We start from the raw sequence: 23,393 nt of genomic DNA, 5'->3' as shown, positions 1-23,393 counted from the left end.
TTTTGAAAACCAAAGATTATATCATCTAGTTTGAATACATTTTTTATGAACATCCTGTTAAATTTTGAACTGCAGTAATTTTATTGTTGTTATTGTGGATGTTTCATGATGAATACATCAATTTTAATGAGACATTCCGGAATTTGGGTGAACGAATTGCAGTATGAAAGTTACAAAATCGACGAAATCGTTGTTGGAGATTCAATTTCGTTTTCTAATATCAAAGCAGCAATTGCAGTCGAGTTGGATATTGATGTATCAAGGAAAGAAATTGAAATTCGTTGGATATTCATGTATCAGTGCATCGACTAAACACTATACACACTGATTCTATATGTATCATCAAGCACAGTTGATGGCGCAGTTATTAAACTTATTGAATGATACATTATAACAATTTTCAAAACCTCATTATACATAGAAAATATTATGATACACAACAAATTCATGTATCAATGCATCGTCTAAAACACTATACACAATGATTCAAAATGTATCAGCAAGCACACTTGATGGCGCAGTTATTGAAATTAATCACTGATACATGATAAAATATTTCAAAAACCCTTGATACATAGGAAATCATATGATACACATCTAATTCATGTATCAAAGCATAGACTAAACATTATAATCCACTTAGTACTTATGTATTAAACCTATTGTCTGATACATGATAAAAATTTTCATAATTTTTTGATACATATTGGATTCCTTAAAATTTTTACTAATTTCAACAACAATTTTAAAATAAGTATAAAAAATACAAACCCGAAACAATGTAGGCCTGACAACAATGGTTGCCGCTTCTTTTTTCTTTTTTTGTTGTATTTTGACAACCTTTGATTTTGATGTTTCGCCAGAATCTTTGTTTGAATCCTTCTGAAGATTCATAGGATCATGCAAAGACTTTTTTCTATTTTCTTTCCAATTTTCATCGTCAGAATCATATATCCTTCTATTAATTAACGGATCCATTACTATGATGTAATAGAACAATTAGCCAAAACAAAAAAAGGAAGAAAAGAAGAACTGATGATGGAGTAATAAGAAAAGGAAGAAACCAATAACAGATGCTGGGTTAGGAAGAACAAAGACGATGATGGAGTAAGAAGAACTGAAGACGTGATGGAGTAAGAAGAACAATAAGAACGGGAGAGCAATTGTCCAGTTTTTTGAAATTTCAAATTTTTTGAATTTTGAAATTCAAAATTTCAAAATTGGGTGTTTTAATTAAAATTAATAAAAATTAATAATTCAAAATCCAAAAACTGATTTAGAAGATTGAGTGTTTTAGTGGAGAAAAAATAGGCATTATATTGGGGAATTGTGTATTATAGGAGAGAGAATATTATGTATCTATACACTTCTATTAAAATTTAAAAAAAGGGAATTATGTAATATTTAAAAAAAGAAGGGAAAATTGGAGAATACAAAACTTATAGTCGTGTATTTAAGTTATTTTTCCATTAAGTTTTTATAATGATTATTTTTCTTTCCAAAACACAATCCACCTGGCCCATGGGCTTATGCAACAGTCACCACTCACCAGAGTCCAACTATTGGACCGTTTATCGTTTTGGACACGTTCATCACTGAGCTGTATACCAAACACACACACGTGACATTTATTAGATGGAAATATATATACAAATTATTCCTAAATTATTTATCTCAACCATAGATAAAAATAGTAAATTATTAATTCAAATTAAGTGTTATAAATATATTTTAATTTAATTGTATCTTATAGCAGATTATAGTTATTTTTGTCACTCTCTTTGGTGGAATCTCGCTCTCCACTCTCGTTTGGTGGCAGTCTCGCTCGCCTCTCTCGCTTTTTATACAAATACAAATATATAAAATGCGTTTGTGTTTGTATAAAGCGAGAGAAAATTGTATAAATACATATATTTTCATCCTCCTTTCTCCTCTCTCCCAGATCTTGCGCGCCACCCTCGCATCTCTCGCTTATACAAACAGAATCGAAATGAATAAATTGCGTTTCTGTTTGTATAAAGCGAGAGAAAATTGTATATACACATGCAAATACATATATTTTTGTCCTATACACTTATAATTATACAATAAAAATACTCCCCTGCCCGCCCAGTTTCTTTTGCCTTTTTCTCTTTCTCGTTTTATACAAATTCAAATTGTGTATAAATTCTCTCTTTCTCGTTTTATACAATTTGATTCAATTGTATATTCCCTTCCCAAGTCTCTTTCGCCTTTCTCTCTTTCTCATTTACACAAATTAAAATTTGTATATAATCGTCATATACACTTATAATTTACAATACAAATATTTCCTCGCCCAAGTCTCTTTTGCCTCTCTCTTTTTCGTTTTATACAAATTCAAATTGTATATAATTTCTATCTTTCTCGTTTTATACAATTCACTTAAACTGTATATGTATAGCGAATTATACATATATATGTTTTTTTGCTATGGAGCGCAATTACGCAAGCTTTGCTATGACATACATATATGAACTTTGTGTTTGCTATATGTCAAAGTTGCCCTAAAAATAATACTATGAAACAATTAATTTAAAAATAAATTATTTGGCAATTTTGTTTCAATCAAATATAAAATAAATTATATGAAATGAATTATTTTTTATCCTTCGTATCAAACGAACGGGAGGCGAAAGATTCGTCAATTAGTTGCTAAAGGTAGTTGTACCATTAGAAGATGCATTGGTACCGTTTACGGCACAATAAAAAAAAAATTGAATTATGCGGAGAAAAGACAAGTGGCGGGATTTATGCAATACAAAAAATATAAAAGAAAAGTTTTTTCTCGGCGATCCGTTAAGCGCGCTTTCTCTCACTCACGAGAAAACGGAGAAGACAATCATCGTCTTCCTCATCAACTTTTCTTTCTTCTCACTCTTTTTGAATCATTATAATACTTAATACTTTATAATATATGATATTTATAAACTTTCCTTTTTAAAAAAATTAATTAATTTTGATTGCTTTGGTTACCATATTTTGCTTTTTTGGTATATTATTTATTTGATTAATTCTGTCCATGGATCTGAAATTGATACCCGTGAGTGTTTTTTTTTTCTCTTCTTCTTCTTTCTAAAGGCTCTGTTTTCTGTTTGTTATGTTTTTTTTTTGATGAATTTTGAATATTGTGTTTTTGTTTTGTGATTGTGATAGAGGAATTTGTGTAGAATTCGGATTTGTAGATCGCCAGTTAGCTGCATTTGTGTGTTGTTTGACGTTCAGTAGTTGGAAGTAGATTTTGTTGTGTGGATATTTCTTCGTGATAGAGCAGGGGATTTTGAGATCATGGAGAAGAAGAAGTATCCAATTGGACCGGAGCATTATACGCTTTTCGAGGAGGTAGGCCAAGGAGTCAGTGCTTCGGTTCATCGTGCCTTATGTGTTTCTCTCAATGAAGTTGTTGCCGTCAAAATCCTCGATTTCGAACGCGATAATTCCGATTTGGTACAGTTCCTCTATTATATTCCCAGCTATTTTCTGTATATATGTAGCTTAACGGCCACAATGTTTTTTTTTTTTCATTTTTTTATATGAAAACAAAAATGAAATTCCACATTTTTGCCTGCTTGGAGGCTTATGTTATCTCAGTAGCTTTTGAAAATGAAGAGATTAAAACTAGATATATACCAGAATCGAGTAATTAACTGCTCTGGCATTTTGATTGACGATAAACTGATTATAGGATCAATTAAATTTCTGATTCCTTTTTTGCAACTCATATATCCAGAATAACATCTTGTGTGAAGCACAAAAATGAAACGAAAATTAGACATTTCTGGTATATTGTATGTAAAAAAAAATGAAATTCCACATTTTTGCCTACTTAGAGGCTTAGGTTATCTCAGTAGCTTCTGAAAATGAAGAGATTAAACTAGATATATACCAGAATCGAGTTAAACTGGCATTTTGGTTGATGATAAGCTGATTATAGGATGAAGTAAATTTTTCTGATTCCTTTTTTGCACTCATATCTAGAATAACATCTCGCGTGAAGCCCAAACGATGGTCCTAGTTGATCATCCCAATGTTCTTAAATCACATTGCTCATTTGTTAGTGATCACAACCTATGGGTTATCATGCCTTACATGGCTGGAGGTTCCTGTCTCCACATTCTGAAGGCTGCTCATCCAGATGGCTTTGAAGAGACTGTTATTGCAACAGTATTACGGGAAGTTCTAAAGGGATTAGAATATCTTCACCATCATGGCTTCATCCATCGCGATGTTAAAGTAAGTCCATTTTCTTTGCATAAATCAATTACTAATGCACAGGCTGATTTTTTTATGTATTAGATGATAGAACATATAAATGTATGAGGTTTCACTTTACAAGTCTTATTTTGACAATTAATAGAATTTTGTGTTGGCACTTCCATTTGAAACTTGCTTCACTAGACATGATCTGTACATACAGGTGTTTGACAGTTTCAGTAAATGTCACTTGAATTTGAACATGGAAACTGGTTCCTTTGAAGAAACTTTAGCATACCTGTTCCACTTAAGATCCCACGGAAATATGATAAAGGATAAATCTAAATTCATGCTTGGAATCACCTATGTGAACACCCAAATGTCTCTTAAAAAAACATTCTTTCCATTACCATGCCGAGGTTGATATCACGCACTTGTGTGATTATTGCAGGCTGGAAATATTCTCATTGATTCACGAGGTGGAATAAAGCTGGGAGATTTTGGTGTCTCTGCTTATTTATTTGATTCAGGTGATAGGCAACGTATGCGGAACACATTTGTTGGAACTCCTTGTTGGTATGCTCTAACCCAAGAGGATGCTTCTGAAATTTTTATCTAAGTTTTCATGATTTATTCAATGGTTGATAACCTTCGAACTTTTGATCTATTCTGGTACTAATTACTGTGGACAGGCGAGAAGCCGAAAATAAGTGCATGCATAAAGTGTACATCTAAAAATTAAGATGTTAAAAATATTGATGAAGATTTCACTCATATTGCACCTTAATGTTTTCCATAATTTAGATTTCTTTTACAGGATGGCACCGGAGGTCATGGAGCAATTGCATGGTTATGATTTCAAGTAATGCTTCTGGTTAATTATTTACTGTTTTCATCCTAAATGTGTACTTCTATCTGAAGGAAATCCTTTTTTTTCGTTTTATCCATTTTCATTCACAGAGCTGATATTTGGTCCTTTGGCATAACTGCATTGGAGCTTGCTCACGGTCATGCTCCTTTCTCAAAATATCCTCCAATGAAGGTGAATATTGTTAGTGATTCTTTTCTTGAAGTCCTAAATATAAAATAAAAATGCATTCAATATTCTATACTTATCAGGTCTTGCTAATGACATTGCAAAATGCACCCCCTGGCCTTGATTACGAGAGAGATAAGAAGTTCTCAAAGGTAACTGAATAGCATTGATTGTTCAATGATAATGTTATTTTCACGTTGCTTATACTCCTTTTTTCCTTCTGTAGTCTTTTAAGCAAATGATTGCAAGTTGCTTGGTGAAAGATCCTTCAAAACGACCTTCAGCCAAAAAATTGCTGAAGCATCCGTTCTTTAAGCAAGCAAGGTCCAATGATTATATAGGTAGGACACTGTTGGAGGGTTTGCCAGCACTTGGAGATCGCATGAAGGCATTGAAGGTGATTAGCTGTGTCTCAATCTGAGTTTCCCCACTTTAGAGCCACATGATACTTCATCCAGATGATAATATTGTATCAGCATTTCTATGCTAAAAATAGTTTTTCCTAACCTAATTGTAGAGGAAAGAAGAAGACATGCTAGCACAAAAGAAGATACCAGATGGGCAGAAAGAAGAAATATCACAGGTTTGCTGTCATAACCAATTTCACGAGAAAACTGAGATTTTGATATATGTATAACATAATGTCTTTTATTTATTGCCTTGTACATCATGAATACCTTACATGTTTACGCTAAGCTTGCATTAGGAAATGAGATGTTTTTCTTCTTAAAGTTGCTTATATATGGAAAATAAATGGAACAAACAAGAAAGGATAGGCAGTATTTACCGGATGTAAGTAATTCATACCACTGATTCACCGGTTCACAAGAAAGGGTAGGCAGTATATCCTGGAGATAAGTAATTCATACAACTAGACTCACTGGTTCATCCCAGTCGATTTTTCATATGTCAACTACTTTTAAAATTTGATATACAAAATGGATGTAGGAAAATCTTTTCAAGAGCTTAGCCACAAACAGGGTATTAGCAGATTGCAAGGGGAGAAGTGTTTTTAGAGGAATTTTATTTAGTTAACCAGATAATATCTTAAAATGTTTTTTGATCAAGGTAATGCATTTTAACAGTCTCGACTCTTGAGAGACGGACTTTTTAGATCCTAAGAAATTTAACCTTTGTGTTAATGCTGCGAACATAAACTCCCTATATTTTTTTTGGATCGCCAGCTTATAGGAAATTTCTGAACTCTGAGGTGATTGTTTGATAACATTTGATTATTAAACCCGGATACAAGTAGTTTTAATTTTTGTGGTAATACCTACTCCCAAGTTTATAAGAGAAAGAAAAGAAATTATTCTTCATCTAGAAATGATAACAATACACATATTTTAGAAGTTGCTCCATGCCATGGTTTCCCTTAAACTTTTTTCGTTACTATTTTCGCTTCAAATTCTTTCTGCAGGCCTTAAATTTTGGTACATCATTTCAAATTCATTTTTATCTTTGAAAATTAGATCTTACCGTGCCTTAATGCTATATGCAGAATGAATATAAACGGGGGATTAGCAGCTGGAATTTTAACCTTGAAGATTTGAAGGCACAGGCTACCTTGGTACATAAATCTACTCTCTGATGTACATGTACCACAGTGTTTTCAATCATATGGTAGTTTCTTAATGTATACAAGTTGAGATTCTTGGTTGATGGGTAGTTTCTCAAGCTCAATTTTATTGGCTTCTTCAAATGAAAATTGTGAAACTTGCTATGAAATGAAGAATTTCCGTCTAGATTGTCCACATTAGAAATCTTTTCTTAATCAGCATAACAAAAGCAAGTTCAGGAGCATTGTGTTTACTATTTCTTTTTTTCAATTGTTTTCGCTTTTAGATTCCAGATGAGGAGATCCTTGGTTACAAGGACCTAGGTGGGAGTTCGAATTCGCTGTCTGGGCTTGACATTCCAGGGAAACAGCTAAATAAGTTTCAGCATCAGTTCTCCTTCTCAAGTCAATATTCAGATGCTACTGAATTTGTATATCTTTATCTCCTTTATTCTATATGATATGTTGCAATTTGGGGTCTTTCCTCTAATATGATACATCTCTCAACAGGACAGTAACAATCCATCTGCCCCTCCTTCACCTGCCACCCAGAATGTGGCTTATAACATGTATGTCATCCATCCTATGTTGAGAGTTATTACATTACTCTTTTATCATGTATTTTTAATGCTAAATATCAAGAATAAGAGCACATCATTAAGTTTGCTAGTATCTGTAGCTAAACATTCCTTTTCTTTTTTGAACATTTCAGAACTAAATGTGAGAAATCTGATGATGATTTAAGCATTGCCAGTTCATTTCATGATCCTCAAATTTCACAAAATTCATCACCATGCTATGACAATCGCATGGAATTGAATTCGGCGGGAAAAGGTGACCAAGTGGCTGATGCAAAGTTATTCGAGGGCATGCCTACAAATTCTCGCCAGAGGTATGACACAATTTGCTCAATGACTTGAGACATTTTCTGAGGTATTTGTATAGATTTTTAGCCTCGTCAAACATTACTGCACGATGTCCATATTCAATGTTTTAGCATTTTTTAACTTGTTATATTTAACCTTTTTGCTCCAAGCAAATTTTTAACTTGGATTTATGCTAGTAGCTAATTGATTTTTTTGGATAAGGAGATAGTCCTTTGACATTATAAATCTTGTATTAAGAAGTTGTTAGTATGTGTCATTATTCATTTGACAAGTGAGACTTAGAAAAACAACCATGAATAATCTTGTCAATGAAGAAGGTTACCACCAGGAAGTTGTTAGAAAGCAAAAGGCTATCCCAGCTAGGTAAACTGAATGAGGAAAGAGGAACCTAATCAAAGAACTTTTACATTGAAATGTGCTCTTGTTCAACTGGAGCTCTGTCTGCCTTGTAATTTGATTGATTTGAGTAAAGCTTGTTATTTACTAACACAGAATTTCAGGGCATTTTATCAGTAATTAAATCGCATAATTGACTTCTGACTTTCCTTTACCTTCTAATAGCCAACATTCTTAGCTATCTTGTTTAACATCCACGATTTAAGCAGTGCCATGTTTTCTCCAAGTTCCTAAATTTGCTTTTTTCTCTTTGTGATTAGTGATAAAAGTCAATTCCAAAATGTATCCAGTTGCAATGGGACTTCAGTTCTTCAAACAATAGATGATGTACCAACTGAAGTAATCAGTAAACATTGTAGAACCTCAGGTAAGTATCGGGATTGTTAATGGCTTTTGATCTTAACAAATAATTTTTCAGTATATTGGTTTCATTAAGAAATAATTTTCAAACATATTCTTTTTTTTGTTTTAATATTTTCTTGCTAAATCAAGACTGTATTTAGCAGCTAGCAGTGAAGATTTTGATGAGAAGACTAAGGGTCATGTTGTTCAGCAAAGAGGACGTTTCAAAGTTACGTCAGAGAATGTCGACTTGGAAAAGGTGAATGCATAGATTTTATTTTTCATTTTGAAATGAATTCAGGAACTCCACCTATGTGAGCTCTGCAAAGCGCAACCAACAATTTTAAAACACAGATAAAGGAGGACAATTATGAGCAAGTCTGTTGCCAACATAAAAAACAGTCTTCAGTAATATTTTAGATACTGAATGAATAGATACAGAGGTTTTATATGACCAACCACAACTAGATTTTTTGAATTGCGATGTAGTTTATTAATATATTATATGCACACACATTGATATCCTGTCTCACATGAAAGAATTTCTTCCTACAGGTAGGTGCATCTCCAATGCTACACAAGAGTCAGAGCATGCTGGTTGGTTTCCCTATTTTTTCTGTATACCTTTTCTAATGGATAGACATATATCTTTTGCTCACTGAGTGCTTAGTTTGTAAGCTAATTCCTTATTTTCTTTCAATAACGCTTAGCTCATACATATACCATAATATTGACTAAGTAGACATTGCTATGTCACTGTTGTATCTGTTCGGCTTTTCTCTTCTTTTTTTTTTAAATTTTTATTGCAATTTCTAAAGCAAATGTCATGGATCATGTAGGTAATGCCACAAACTCTTGCTGCTGCTCAACCATTACCACTTGATGCTACACCACCAAATCTTCTTACGCCATCCCATTTTCCAGCGTTGCAGAGTATTTTAGAGGCAAATATTCTTCAAAGGGTAAGAGCGGATTATAATTATGATGCATTAGTTTTTCAGTTCTTTTTATCAACTGTCTTTTCTCCCTCCCCAAACAGGAAAGTATTCTTAGATTGATGAGGCAAGTGGCTGTTGGAGACAATACGGGTATGAACAATGAATGCCTATTGAAATTCATCTATTTTATCCCTTTGTGTTGGTCACATTTTTATCCTTTTCTACCAACATTGCAGTGGATGCTGGATGCATGCCATTAAATTCGCTTGGTGTGGAGAAATCGCTGGTATGAGCTTGCATTATAGTCTTTCGACATTCATTTGCAATAAAAACCATTTAAGTGACTTTTGCACCTTTTTCGTATCAATATAAAGTATATCTCCTTCCTCTATTTCTTGTAGTTGGAGGTTGCTCATGACAAAGAGAAGGAATTAATTAGTGAAAACACTGAATTGCAGTGGAGGTATCATCGTTACTCAGTAATGCCATATGCCTATATTGAAGATTATATCTTCTGCCATTGAAACTAGTATTTCCTTGATAAACAGGTTGATACGTGCTCAAGAAGAACTTCAAAAATACAAAGCGGAAAACGCTCAAAATAACTCTTGAAATAGGAGACTAACATAGTTCGGATTACTCAAGTGGCATACATTGATGTTATTGAAAAACTGTAAAGGAGAAATGATTAGTAGCAGCAGGTTATAATTTTGATTTGTACATTATGTTTATAGTAGACTGTGAGATGCTGGTTTTATTATCTCTATTTATTATTACTGCATTTACTCGACCCGTTCTTGTATATGTTTTAGTCAAAACTTTAGAGAACCCAGTCCCTGATAATAATACCAACTTTTGTATTTGAATGAATTCCTGAAGATGTTAGTCCATTTTATTTACTTACAGCCTGAGAAAATCTGTGATCGGAGGTAGCTATGTTGCTCAGATTCTTCCAAAAAGTCAATGGGTGTGTTTCGGGTTTAGTATATTTGTGGAGAATCTAATCTGGATGCGGAATCGAGTCTTTTCTGTCAGCTGAAGTTATCCACTCTCATGTTTGGTATATTCTTGATTGTGTTGGGATCTTAAACCGCCAGTTTGGACGGGCTTATAACTTATGACTTATAAGTTGAGATTCTAAACTTACCTTGTTTTTAGAAGCAAACACATAAATGTTTTTTTATTCTACTCAAACACTAGAAAATGACTTAAAACCACCTAAAATAAGTCAATTGAAGCAAACTCTAAAAATTGAAGCAAACTCTAAATCTTGGTTCGATTTTGTGAAGATGTTATATTTCCCTACAGTTTCATTCTTAAAATGAGTAAAAAGATGTTGTTTTGTCAAACGGCTTAATAATTAAAAGTTGGCTACATAATTGACATAACTTTTGGATTTTTCTTCATAAATACCAGAGTTTATGTCAATTTTAACATAATATAAAATTCTACCGATAAAATAATTAAATGACGTCTACTAAAATCAGGGATTTCATATTTATTCCTTTTTCTGAAGAAATAGTTGCTTATTTCTTTAGTCTACTTTGTATGTTATTACACGACGGTCAGACGGTGTATATTTAAATATATATTAATGGTTATTAAGAAAAAAAATGAAATTTCCATTCATACAAAAAAAATATTGACTGAGATTGGTAATAATATAAATAAAGATATTAAATTGTACGTGATATAAATTGCTACTATGCCATTTACATTTGCAATATTATTTCAAATATACAATTTACTTACATACAATATCTGATATATACCTATAATATCAATATATGACATAATTATTCATATAATATGTATCGATTAATTACATATACATATGATTATTTTTTGTCAAAATTTTTTTTAGGGAAATTATGCGGTTAAACAAATTTATACTACTTAATTATTGGTCATAGCTATAGTTTGCTATAATTACCAGTTGCGACTACAATTATACATTTATTACGTGGGCAAACTTCGAATTTGTATAATTAGTCACGTTTGTATATGTAGAATTTGCTAGAATATATAAATACATATATATAATATACAATTATCTAACCAATATACATATACAATTCACCTCTCTCCCACTCGCTTCCCTCTCTCTCGCACCTCTTCCAATCTTGCTCGCCTCTCTCCTCCCTCTCTCAATCTCTATACAAATACATATGTATAATATACAATTATCTAACCTATATACATATATAATTCACCACTCTCCCACTCTTCGCCCCCTAACTCTCTCAGTCTTGCTCGCCTCACTCCTTCTTATAATATGTAATTACGAATTATAATTATCAAATTATAGCTATTGAGAGTAATTAAGCTATTTTTGAGTGTCTATGTGAAAATTTCCCTTGTTGTTATCACGTGGACAATTACGTAAGGAGCCCAACCATAGTACTAATAGAATTGGTTCACGAAACAATTTGGCCCATATTCACCTCGTAAATGGGCTCATCAGTGGCCCGATCAGTGAGTTAACTTTCAGTTCAGGAAAGTTTATGAATTGTTCACGTGAAAGCCACGCGCTGTATATATTTGTTTGGCAAGTGCGAAATTTCTCGATTTCTTAAATTCCAAAAACTTGAAAAGCAAAGGAGTAAGAGCCGATCCAGCATTGGGAGTTTCTAGGGTTTGTTTTTCTTCTTTTTGTTGTAAAGCTATCTTTTTTACTCCTAATTCGCAGGGATGAAGCTCACTGTAAAGACTCTCAAGGGAAGTCACTTTGAAATTAGGGTTCAGCCATCTGATACGGTTAGTTAGTTTTTTTTTTTTTTTGCGTTCTTTCTATTATATATGATTTTGCAGTCGTTTTTCCTTTTTGTGTGTGTTTATGTACATAATTACAACATTGATGAACAAAAAAGAACAACTTTTGTTATTGCGTGCGTCTTTAACAGTTTTGTCTTGGTTTAACACTTGCTACATTGGTTGTTTGATTGGAGCTGTTGATGGTGTTGTGGATGTTGTGGTTGTGCCTTATCTGATACATGTAAATACGACAAGTTCGTGAGAATTTTATAGAATCCTGGTTGTTTAGATGTCATGTGTCACCTTTTTATTTTAAATTTTTATATCAGTAGGTTAATTAAAGCTCATTGGCTTGTAGAAGGTACTAAATTTGTCTTTATGTTTGGATTTTGAATCAAATTTGCCCGTTAAATAATAACTCGCGCACTAATTGTCGTATTAGTTGTATATATAAGTGGTCCAGTTTTAGTTAATATTAACTTTTTCCGTCAAAGACTAACGCGAAACCATTCGTGTGCCCCAGCCCCTAAACTTAAAAAGAAACTATTCACGTGTCCCAACCCCAAACAATCTATCTTCTAGCCAAGGGTGTATCTAAAGGGGTGAGGGTGTTCACTCGAACCCCCTCGGCAAAATATTACACCTTTTTATATAAGGTAATATTTTATTTTTTATGTTCATATATATAGATTTTGAATCCCCTGAATACGTGACTAGGGTTTGGTTCAGTGGTTTAGGGGGTTCAAAATCACCTTGAGGTTTCTAGTTCAAATCTCAAGCGCTACATTTTTTCCGAACCCTTGTAGTGAAAATCCTATATACGCTATTGCTTCTAGCAGTGGAGTGGTATGGTTTTCCGGAGGAAGGAATGGTAGATTTAACCATGCCATTGCTTCTAGTAGTGGCCAGTGGGATTGTTTTTTCGGGCAGAAGGGATGGTGGATGGATGGAATGATAACTTGGGATTCATTAAGGGCAAAATGGGTGACGGAAGTGGCCGTATCTTAGGAATTTTTGTTTTGGTGATACCTCATAAATTTTTCACCTTCCTCTCGTTATCTGTCTCTATCAATGCGTTTTACCAGATCTGAATCATTTGGATTTGGGTTCTGTTTTCTAGATTCAAAGTGTTATTATACTTCACTGCTTATTAGGATACTGGAGGAGGAGCAAATTAATTTCAGCTGTAGAAGAGTATAGAAGACGTAGCATGACCACACGTGATTACTTGGTATTCTTGGTTCATTTGTGACAAATAAGCAACTATCTTCCAATACTGAGAACTAACAGAGCTACGAGAATTCAATACCCATGATTTCATTCATTTAGTGATGTCAGGAATCCAAAAAAAAGAAGAAAAAATGTCAGGAATAGTAAGACAACTCCAACTCCTCGAATGGTTCATGTTGTTTCTTTGCAGCAATAAAAAGAAGTTAACCTGATGAATTGGAGAAACTGTGACTAGCTTTTTTGCTTATTGAAATCTGTAAATATTCCCTTTCTCGTGGCTAGTACTCCTGACCGGTTTCTTTCTTGTTTTAAAAGATTGGGAGCAAGACATATGAGCCAAATATGTCCTCTCCACTAGTCTTAGACAGAAAAGGTTACCAATGACTGAATGTGTTGTATACTTGGAGGACTATCAGTGCTCCACAAATATACAAGGGACTATTTTGATTCAAAGCCTACACTTGGGGCCAATTTTTATATCGTTTGTATAGCTTCAGAATGCATCATATTTATGGAAATCTGACAAGTCTAGTTTCCAGATCTCAGATCATTTAATTGCTTTGAGCTATAAATGTTGGGGCCTACTCCTAATAGGTCAGCCATTTCTATGTTATGTAATGGGATATCTTGTGATTGTAGATTATGGCAGTCAAGAAGAACATTGAAGATGTACAAGGAAAAGATAATTACCCATGTGGGCAGCAGTTGCTGATTCACAATGGTAAAGTGCTGAAGGATGAAAGTACATTATTGGAAAACAATGTCTCTGAGGATGGTTTTCTTGTTGTCATGCTTAGCAAGGTATGTCTATAGATCTGAAGATTCCCTTTACTTGTAAGTTTTCGGCGTATAACTTTGCACTTTTGTTGCCCCTAATTGATTGATTTTTAAATCCTCAATGCTAAATCTGTAACTCCAACAGGATGTGTTTCTTGATCTTATATCTATCTATGTGTTCTTTGCAGAGCAAAACTGCTAGCTCAAGTGGGACAACTTCTGCTCAGGTACTGTGCTCAAATTAACGGGCTGGTTGTCTGGTTTCTGAGAATTACCATCTTAATTTTTTTTTGTCTGGTTTCTGATAATTACCATATTAATTCTTTTGTTCGTCTGGTTTCTGATAATTACCTGCTGGAATCTTTCTTTCAGCAGCCAGCTACTGCCGCAAATCCTACTACAACACCTGAAGTGATTCCGCCATCACAGTGAGTTGCAACTTTCACTATCTACTATTGCTTATGCTGGATCTGCCCCTGATGATGTAAATGATTGTAGGGCCCCAAAAGATGTTGTGTCAGCTTCGGATGCTGCGGCTGCTAGGTATAAAGTTATGCCTGTATATTAGAAATCTGTTGCATTTTGTTTGTCTTAGTTTGACTCAGCACAAAGTTTAAGAAAATAAAGAAATTAATACATCTTTTATATTGCTGCAGTATTCCAGCTGATGATTATAGTCAAGCTGCATCAAATTTAGTTGCTGGCAATAATCTCGAGCAAACTATACAACAACTTATGGATATGGGTGGTGGCAGCTGGGACAAAGAGACAGTTACTCGTGCACTTCGAGCTGCTTATAACAATCCTGAAAGAGCTGTTGATTACTTATATTCAGTATGTTCTGGGTCTACTTCACTTTAAAAAGGTGGAAGGGATGCACAAATTTGTTTGTCTTTTGTGCTTTGACAGGGGCTTTTTTTTACAGGGAATTCCTGAAACGGCAGAAGTTGCTGTACCGGTAGCCCGGGGTGGAGTTAATTCTGCTGCTGTGCCTACTGCTGCGCCTATTGCACCTTCTTCTGGCGCACCTAATTCTGCTCCTTTAAATTTGTTTCCTCAGGTCTTCTACAGCTTCCCTTAGTAATAGTATTTTGTGCTTTTTCTCTTTATATGGTTATCTAAGCTAGAGCCATTACAGGAGAATGTTGCTGGTGCCGGCGGTGCTGGTCTTGGATCCCTTGATTTTCTCAGGAACAACCAACAGGTGGGTTATGATCATTATATTTTCGTTTTCGCTTTTGTCTTTAGTTCTAGCTTTTGGACTCCTGATTTGAATTAATGAGATTACCTCTGACTCTTTCATCATTCCAATTCATAAGTTTATTCTGGATATTTCTCTAAGTTGCTCTACACCCGTAATCCTCTGCAACTCATGTTTCTTTTGTTATTTGTTTCAGTTCCAAGCTTTACGTTCCATGGTTCAAGCTAACCCACAAATTTTACAGGTAATTACTGTTCTTCACTATTTTCTTTGCTTTGTTTCTTGTGTTTGTCGCTGTCTGAATATACAAATTGGGTGTTCTATTGTAGCCTATGCTTCAGGAACTAGGAAAGCAAAATCCTCAACTTTTAAGATCTATACAAGAGCATGATCAAGAGTTTCTTCAATTAATCAATGAACCTGTGGATGGTTCTGATGGGTTAGTTGCTTACTGTGTGCTATTCGCCGAGCTAGAGTTAGAAGCATCATTTTAATATATTTTCATGATCCTCCTAGTGTTTCTCCTCTCCAGACTGAAACATATTTTATTTTCAATTATATTGTGGTCAAGTATAAAAGGATTTTATCATCTTGCAGTCCTAAATCATGTTTGTATTTAAAATGTTAGGGAACAAGGAAAGAGAGAGAAGCTGTTTTTGGCTTTGAGATTTAAGATACGAATCTGAATTATTTTAAGTCCTTTCAATTTCATATGTTTTAGGGACATGTTTGATCAGGCTGAGCAAGAGATTCCTCACACAGTTAGTGTGACTCCAGAAGAACAGGAGGTGATTGAGCGGGTATGAGACATCACTTTAACCCTCCCCTAGTATCTCATAGACATTTTGTAATGTTCATTGACTAATTTGTTTGCTCATTTGCAGCTGGAAGCAATGGGTTTTGATAGAGCTCTTGTCATTGAAGCTTTTTTGGCTTGTGATCGCAATGAGGAACTGGCTGCCAATTATCTGTTGGAGCATGCAGGAGATTACGAAGATTAAGTGGCAAAATATGGTAGCAATATTCTTTGGTACACAAACAGTTCTTGAACCGATTTTAGTACTTGAGATTGTTTGTAAAGGAGGTTTTACTTTAAAATTATTGGATCCAATGGATCTTCCCAATTTGTTAGCTTTTCTTCTTCTATTATACAATCTGCTCGTAGGATCAAAATATCATGTTTTTAGACGCCACTCGTGCATTTCTATGCAAGTTTGATGAACTTCGTCAGTTTTTAGAACATCTTAGCTAATGATGACTTCAGCCCCTCCTTATAAATATAACTTAGGACTTGCTTTCAAGTTCATCTTTGATTAAACAACCCATGCAATCTTTGGTAATCATTAAAATGGCCATCTGATATTAAGTATGTTGCAAGAACGTTTACGTTACTATCAAAAGCTTCGATGTGAGTGTGGAATTTATTACACAATTAAGAATTTACAAAGAAAATGAATTATCATATGGTTAAATGCATGTTTATAAAAGTATTATGCTGCTTATTTTCAACTTATATTTTGTTTCATTTATTTATTTTTGAAAAATCATGGAATTTACTCGTCGTGGATGTTTGATCTTAAACGGCATTCATGATGTATAATAGGATGTTCTGCCATGCACCTCCATATGACCTCTGGTATGAAAAAAATTATTCTATATTTCTTGGATAGGTAACATATGTAAATTTCTCTAACAAATGATTAAAAAAAACTACTACATTTATAAAAGCAAGCCCATATTTATTACCACACAATAAGCATCTGAAATATACAGTTGAATAAAATCACTGTTGCATCGCCTTGCACATTATCCACATGACAGAAAATGAACATCGAAATCCCTTTTAAACATTGTTCAAACTTACTTATCATATTAGTAGCAACTGTAACATTCATTTCCTTAGATTACTCAGAACTCTCTGTCCGGGAACAGAATTGGAGCAACCTGAGACCAGATGAACAAAGCTGCAGTTGCCCACCCAGTCACGATCCTGACCCAGACAGATGGCCACCCAACGTCCACTAATTTTCCACTCTCCCCCACAGAGGTTGACCAACCCGTAAGAAGCATTGCCGAGTACATACTAGCCAGAGAAAAGATAAGGTGGAAGAAAGAATAGGAGTATGAGACTGGCTTAGATCTCTCTTTTTCTTCCTCCTCATCAACCTTGTCCAATGGTAGCAAGGGCTTCCCTGAGCCTTAAACAGAAGAAACAGTTCTTTAGAAATAATTATCTCCCAGATCTATTCACACCAACTGCTAAACTAGTCAAATACGTTAGGGTAACTTTCAAAGACTACTATGAACTTACTTTACTAACACAACTAAGACTAGAACAAGTATAAGCCACCAGATAACACAAGCACATTAAAACGGATACTGAAAGGTAAAATTAGAGTACAACAAAAGTTCTATTAAACTATCAACTCCAGTCCAGCTCTATCATTTCTATTAAACTATCAATGCACTCTAGCTCTATCAGTTCTATTAAACTATCAAACACAGTCCAGCTCTATCAAATGACAGCAAATTTATTGATCATATAAAGACTCGGGACTCAATCAGGTATTTTAAGGACAAAATTTGAGGAACATAACATACACAGTTACTACCAGTGAGAACGGAAGAGCAGTAACATCTTTATACATTATAGCCCTCTGAGATAGTGGTGACTAACCTGCACGTGGTGAGCTTGGAGGAGAAAGCAGAGTCGTAGAAGAGCCAGCGCGAACAGCAGAGTAGACAACAGATAGAACTGTTGTTAGCAACCCTAATGCAAGTGTGCCACTGGAAACAGCCTTGGAGTGCTTATGTAGACCATTGCACTCATAATCCCTAGGTTCACTTGCAAGTGCACTGTAGCAGAGGTATGTGCAGTACAGGGATAAAACTGATGCAGGTAAAATACTTCCACCTACCTACATTTGGAAAATTTGATCTCAGAGAAAAGGAAAAAGATCCAGAATACGGAACTCATTATTCTGACATAAAAAATGGCAGTAAATTTTCAAAGTGAGACAGGTATTTCATTTCCAACAGCTGGACATTCAGAGGCAACTGGTAAGCTTAAATACCTCAAAATAAACAGATCATGAGCACAGATCGACATAACATATCCTTCTCTTTCAGTAGAATTGCTGACAGTGTGTGTGAATGATTACAGTCGAACAGGTATTCTTTTCTCATGCATTAAATAATTGCAAAAGGTTGCACCTCTAGAAGGAACCTTTTAATATCAAACCAAACTAATTACAACCTTAAGGAGGAGTTTATTTTATTTATTGGGGTGGCCAGTTGGGTGGAAGGAGACTTAATAACAGAGATGGTTCTATGGGAGCTGCCTGGAAAGGTTGCATCATCTCAACACACAGATTTAGAAATATCCCCAGCTATGAGTCATTCAAGAAGTATTGACAAGAGGTAGCTCCAACTCTGATCATCCTACTCCCCACTCTCCAAAGGAATTGTATTGCATCTATCTACTTGGTCCTGCTGTTACCTAGATCATCTTGGCTTGTTAAAGACGTTATGGTTTCATTAATGATTACTGCTTAAGGATTATGAAGGACCAAGTTGAGGAAAAACCCAATATGCTAGTTAGCAGCTAAATGTCTTGGTTTAAGCAATTCCACTTAGACCATAATTCTTCAATAATAAAGTGGTTTCCTTGCAAAACAATATGTCACGTGAACATGAAGGGTCATGGAGGAAAATATACTTTTGAATTTTCTCATGTTTGATTAGTCAAAGATGCTTTGAAAAATATTGTCTCTAGAAAACAATTTCCTTAAAAATGACTTTCCTATTGACAAGTTCCATAAGTGATATTCCAAGTTCATTGTCTCCTCTCCACCAGCCCAATCATAATCCCATCCCATCCCAAATGAGATCTTAAAAGGAACACATGAGGCACCACTTTATTTGAAATTTAGCATCCCTTATCATTGAAGCTCGCAAGAAACATTTCCTCAAGATTGAAAGAAAGCACTAAAAAAATCATGAGTACTTGAAGAATGGATAAAGAAAATGCTAACATGGACAGAGATAAAGCAGCATATGTTAAAAGCAAAGCTTTCTAGCTTCCATGGTAGCTCAACTACCAAAACTTACTGATCTGCTTTGTCTAATAAAGCCACATTTGTAATCACCACAAATAGAGGTATCAAATGAGAAAAGCAAATGAATGTATATGAAGGTGGCATGTTTGCCAGCAAAAGTTAGGGCCAACAGAAGTTTTCAGAATAAGGAATTATTGTGCAACAATAAAGGAAATAAATATACAAAACCCACCGATGGATGCAGTGTAACAACAGCAAAGCCAAAGATCAATATAAGTGTCATCACTATAAAGAAAGTGTTAAGCCCACAGTCCCGTCCAGATGGAGTGAAAAAATGGAAGAGCAGTCCGTTGAATGCAAAGGTAGCCACATAACATACAAGTGAAACGACAAGCAATGCCACATACCTAAAACAACAAAGCCAACCAAGAGTAGGAAGAGAGATTAGCGTGAGGAGGATAGCGAGAACAGAAACAATAACTATGCAATACATATGACAGAACTAACCAGAACTGCTCATCGTATCCAACCCATTTGTCATTCCAACTGTGCACAAAATCCAACAAGAGCACAACTTGCACAAGGAGAAATAGTCCAGAACCAAACTTGGAAATTGTCTCTGTATTCACAAATTAATACTCAGCCTCAGGTGCAGATCCACATGTATGGGAAATAAATTTTGAAACTTCTCCCAATATTTTAACACATCAATTACAAAAGGACTCTTAGAAAAATAGCTCATCTTACCATAGAAGCTGATGATTCCATTTGGAAGGAAAAACATGAATATTACCATGAGGCACCAGCAAATAATTTTCATCATCCAACCACCATGGTGCATACTGTCACGTGGGTCTTTCTGGTTCTTTACACCAATCATTAAGATTGCTAGAATAGTGAAAAATAGAAAGTTCCCCAAGCTAACCCGAAGCACAGCATCTGTTTCAAACCACTCTCTGTTTGGTGTCGTGTGAAAGCTATTAATCCCTGCAATATAACCAATGAGTAAAGATTCTTGGAAGATTAGACAAGCCACTAAGAGTAAAACTACAGTATCATCCAGCCTGTAACAAAATCAAGGTTGTGGACTTAAGGCGCCAAATAAGCTCATAATCCCATCTCAACAAGTTAACTGGGGTTGGAAGGGACAATAGAGAATGAGAGACACACAGACACACACAAAAAAAATTTATTTCAACCTAAATACTTGGGTAAAGCCAACATTCCTTGCTCTTCCATGCTGCTTTCATCAACTTCAGAAAAGCAATTCTAGATTTGATTTGTTTTTTAATCGTGTTGCACATGAGCTATCGTGCCATACCTTCCTTATCTATTTCGGAAATAATTTCAAGGCTCAGGCTAAGTGCTCAAATCTAAGTCTTCTCTAAAATTACCACTGGAAGGTCTTCGAATGATCAGACATTACCACACAAAGAACAGCTTGCCAAAGCTTCACTAAAGCTACAATGGCATACCCAGTGACGACCAGTGCGGTGTGGGGAGAGTGGACACTCACAGTCTTACCCCTACCTTGTGCAAGTAGAGAAGTTGTTGATAGAAAAATCTTCACTATAGCTAAGCAAGTAATTGAAGACTCACAACCTCAACTCCAGAAAGAAAGCCATCAAGCCAGAAGAGTTTCTGGCCATTTTCATAGACTAGATATGTAATTCCCTTTTCCCTTCATTTATTTTCAAAAGAAAAGAGCTTCACAATAGGCTAACTGATGCAAAGCGAAGTACCAAGGTCAGTATCAGGTGTGAAGATGTGGGCTATCTTGGATATGGAAACTTTAAATCAATAACAAAGAGCTTAAAATGTCACGAAAGAGTCATCAAAAAAGGCTTTTGAAGTCCACAACATGCTCAAACAGATTTATGAGGGAAATGGTGACGATCAAGGAGGTCATCAAGGGCTTTGGACCATTCTTCCAACTATCATGAACTTGGAGGACTTAAAGGAAACCATGGAAGGAAGACTTCAAGACCAGTAAAATGCTCGAGTGACTATTTTTTATGCTTTTGTCATTCAAATAATTTGATTATATTTGCAATATGAGTATAAATAGCTTTTAAGTCTTTCACAATAGGGTTAGCAAGTTTTGGATATTGAGTACTCTTTTGTGAGCTAAAGGACATGCCTTTTTATCTCATTTTATCATAATTGAAAAATATTAAAAATCTTACATGGTATTTTCTCCATTAGAGGGGCAGCAACCTCCCTTAGAATCCATGAGACGATAAGTGACAAAGCAAAAAGACCACAATAGGCAATCCTGGCAGAACGTCGGCTGATCCCAGACACCACCGTACGGCAAGCATCACAAGCGCACGCCGCACAGCATGACGCAAGACAAGAAGCCGCCCACATCTTCACCAAATTATAGCTTTTCTCCAACTATTGTACTATATCAAACCCTGAAAATCCCAAAATTATACCTTAAATCATCCTTTATCCTAAAATTTCAATCGATCAATAAACTAATTGAACCAAAATTCATGTAGTGATAATTAATATAGCAACATGTAAAATTAACCAGGGAGATCATCTTTCTAGTAAACCCTAAGTAAAAGAAAGAAGAAAAGCGGCAAAGGAACTACTAATCAATAAGCAATTTGTGATTAGCCATGTGGAAGAGAAAGTTCATCGGACGGTTTACCTAGTTACGCCGGAAACGGAGACGACGATGGTCGCGATTCAAAAAACGAGTAATACGGGAACTTTCTACGCTCTTCTGTACACCAATACCAAAAGAGAAAAAAGAAAAGAACAATGACGATGCGTCTTGTTGTGTTAGATGACGAATGTTCCTGTGGTTGGGGTGGGGTCCGCACGTGTTAAGTGCACAAATAACCGATTTGCGTACCCGTTTAAAGGCATAACCAAATGTAATTATTCAGAAATCAATTTTTAAGACGGATAATTAATTTATCACAGTGAATTTAGAATACATAGTGTTTTATGTGGGGGTAATATGTAATATTTTTAGGGTGAGCATTTTGTACAAATCATTTAAGAGAAATAAATTTCATTAGACGGGAGGATTGGCAGGACTACGGGTGCAGCTATTGAGTGCGTTTCGTCATTTCTTGTCACGGCTCAAGTTTTGTGCGACAGATTCAATTCAAAAGAAATTAAAGATGATCGATATTGAATCATTCGCGTGAATAATCACTTTAAAGATCAAAAAAGAATTAAAAAATGTGTGGATTAATAACCAAATTATTGAAATTATGGGCAACAAAGGACTAAAATTTCCATCTCCCAATTGACTTAAATAACTTAAATTCAACATTATGAAGAATAATCAAATGAAAGCAAAAATCACAAAGGGATAACATTTTGATTAATCAAACCCAAGAAGTTAACTAGCAATCGCAAGAGTTCATCTTAATTACTCAGTAAGAAGATACTATAATTTGCGAGTCAATATTCAACACAGTCTAAGTCTTTCAAAATGAAAAAAAAAAAAAACCTAATATTTATACCAAGGAAATAAAAAAGATATTTTTGACTTTATCTTTAATAAGAAAAAATTCTTGTTTCGTTCTTGAGGGATACATGTCACTCATGTTAATGTTGTCCATGCTGCCTATGGTAGCACAAACCAACTGAATCATCTTGAATTATAAGCAATATTAAACTCATTAAATTTAATTATGAACTCGCTTTTATAGCTATGCTCGTTACTGTATTTACAAACTAAATATAACTTATAGTCTACGATTCAATTGTTCTTTTGTTTTAAAAAAATTATTGTGGTTGAACTTATAACGCAGCCTATATTTTCATTATTCATTGGGTCGTTCATATTTGATAAGAATGTTAATTAGGTATCAACTTTTGACATTTTTGATATGTCATAGCTATTTTCTCAACGTTTGGTCAATTAGATATTAGCTAGCTAAAATTATGCCTGCAAATATGCATAAATCGCTGTCAACTTCATTTACGTAGTAAACATAAACTGAAACAAGTTTCTTTATGTTTCTGGTATACCATTA

General features: G+C 34.6%; 3 protein-coding genes across 10 annotated transcripts; 2 read left to right on the top strand and 1 right to left on the bottom strand.

Moving 5' to 3' along the window:
- The first annotated feature begins 2,911 nt into the window (after positions 1-2,911).
- LOC107012816 (serine/threonine-protein kinase dst1) lies at positions 2,912-10,259 on the top strand. Of its 6 annotated transcripts, none has more exons than XM_027915233.1 (21): positions 2,912-3,061; positions 3,175-3,465; positions 4,077-4,251; positions 4,664-4,788; positions 5,030-5,074; positions 5,173-5,254; positions 5,332-5,400; positions 5,475-5,645; positions 5,766-5,831; positions 6,750-6,818; positions 7,094-7,237; positions 7,317-7,375; positions 7,519-7,698; positions 8,350-8,456; positions 8,593-8,690; positions 8,987-9,028; positions 9,271-9,393; positions 9,471-9,519; positions 9,606-9,655; positions 9,771-9,832; positions 9,918-10,259. In XM_027915233.1, the coding sequence occupies exons 2-21, from the start codon at positions 3,413-3,415 to the stop codon at positions 9,979-9,981; spliced, it is 1,833 nt and encodes a 610-aa protein (XP_027771034.1). In that variant the 5' UTR covers positions 2,912-3,061; positions 3,175-3,412; the 3' UTR covers positions 9,982-10,259. The 6 variants fall into 6 exon arrangements, with proteins under 6 accessions (XP_027771034.1, XP_015068236.1, XP_015068235.1 ...); XM_015212750.2 differs by having other exon boundaries at positions 3,997-4,251; positions 8,596-8,690; XM_015212749.2 differs by having other exon boundaries at positions 3,997-4,251.
- A 1,672-nt stretch (positions 10,260-11,931) lies between these two features.
- LOC107015500 (ubiquitin receptor RAD23b) lies at positions 11,932-16,524 on the top strand. 2 transcript variants are annotated; one of them, XM_015215796.2, is made up of 12 exons: positions 11,932-12,126; positions 13,993-14,154; positions 14,319-14,357; positions 14,506-14,558; positions 14,629-14,673; positions 14,787-14,964; positions 15,056-15,190; positions 15,269-15,334; positions 15,528-15,575; positions 15,661-15,770; positions 16,053-16,131; positions 16,216-16,475. In XM_015215796.2, exons 1-12 carry the CDS (start codon positions 12,061-12,063, stop codon positions 16,330-16,332), a joined length of 1,098 nt encoding a protein of 365 aa, XP_015071282.1. In that variant the 5' UTR covers positions 11,932-12,060; the 3' UTR covers positions 16,333-16,475. The 2 variants fall into 2 exon arrangements, with proteins under 2 accessions (XP_015071282.1, XP_015071281.1); XM_015215795.2 differs by having other exon boundaries at positions 11,944-12,126; positions 14,503-14,558; positions 16,216-16,524.
- Positions 16,525-17,031: 507 nt separating this feature from the next.
- LOC107014638 (probable serine incorporator) lies at positions 17,032-22,207 on the bottom strand. 2 transcript variants are annotated; one of them, XM_015214635.2, is made up of 7 exons: positions 22,049-22,207; positions 21,576-21,806; positions 20,137-20,376; positions 19,897-20,008; positions 19,622-19,796; positions 18,009-18,249; positions 17,032-17,523 (listed from the first exon to the last, which is right to left on the bottom strand). In XM_015214635.2, exons 2-7 carry the CDS (start codon positions 21,757-21,759, stop codon positions 17,240-17,242), a joined length of 1,236 nt encoding a protein of 411 aa, XP_015070121.1. In that variant the 5' UTR covers positions 21,760-21,806; positions 22,049-22,207; the 3' UTR covers positions 17,032-17,239. The 2 variants fall into 2 exon arrangements, with proteins under 2 accessions (XP_015070121.1, XP_015070120.1); XM_015214634.2 differs by having other exon boundaries at positions 17,050-17,529.
- Positions 22,208-23,393: the final 1,186 nt, after the last annotated feature.

Source organism: Solanum pennellii, chromosome 3, assembly GCF_001406875.1.
Source record: "Solanum pennellii chromosome 3, SPENNV200".
Classification (NCBI taxonomy): domain Eukaryota; kingdom Viridiplantae; phylum Streptophyta; class Magnoliopsida; order Solanales; family Solanaceae; genus Solanum; species Solanum pennellii.
This window is presented reverse-complemented; position numbering and strand designations above follow the sequence as displayed.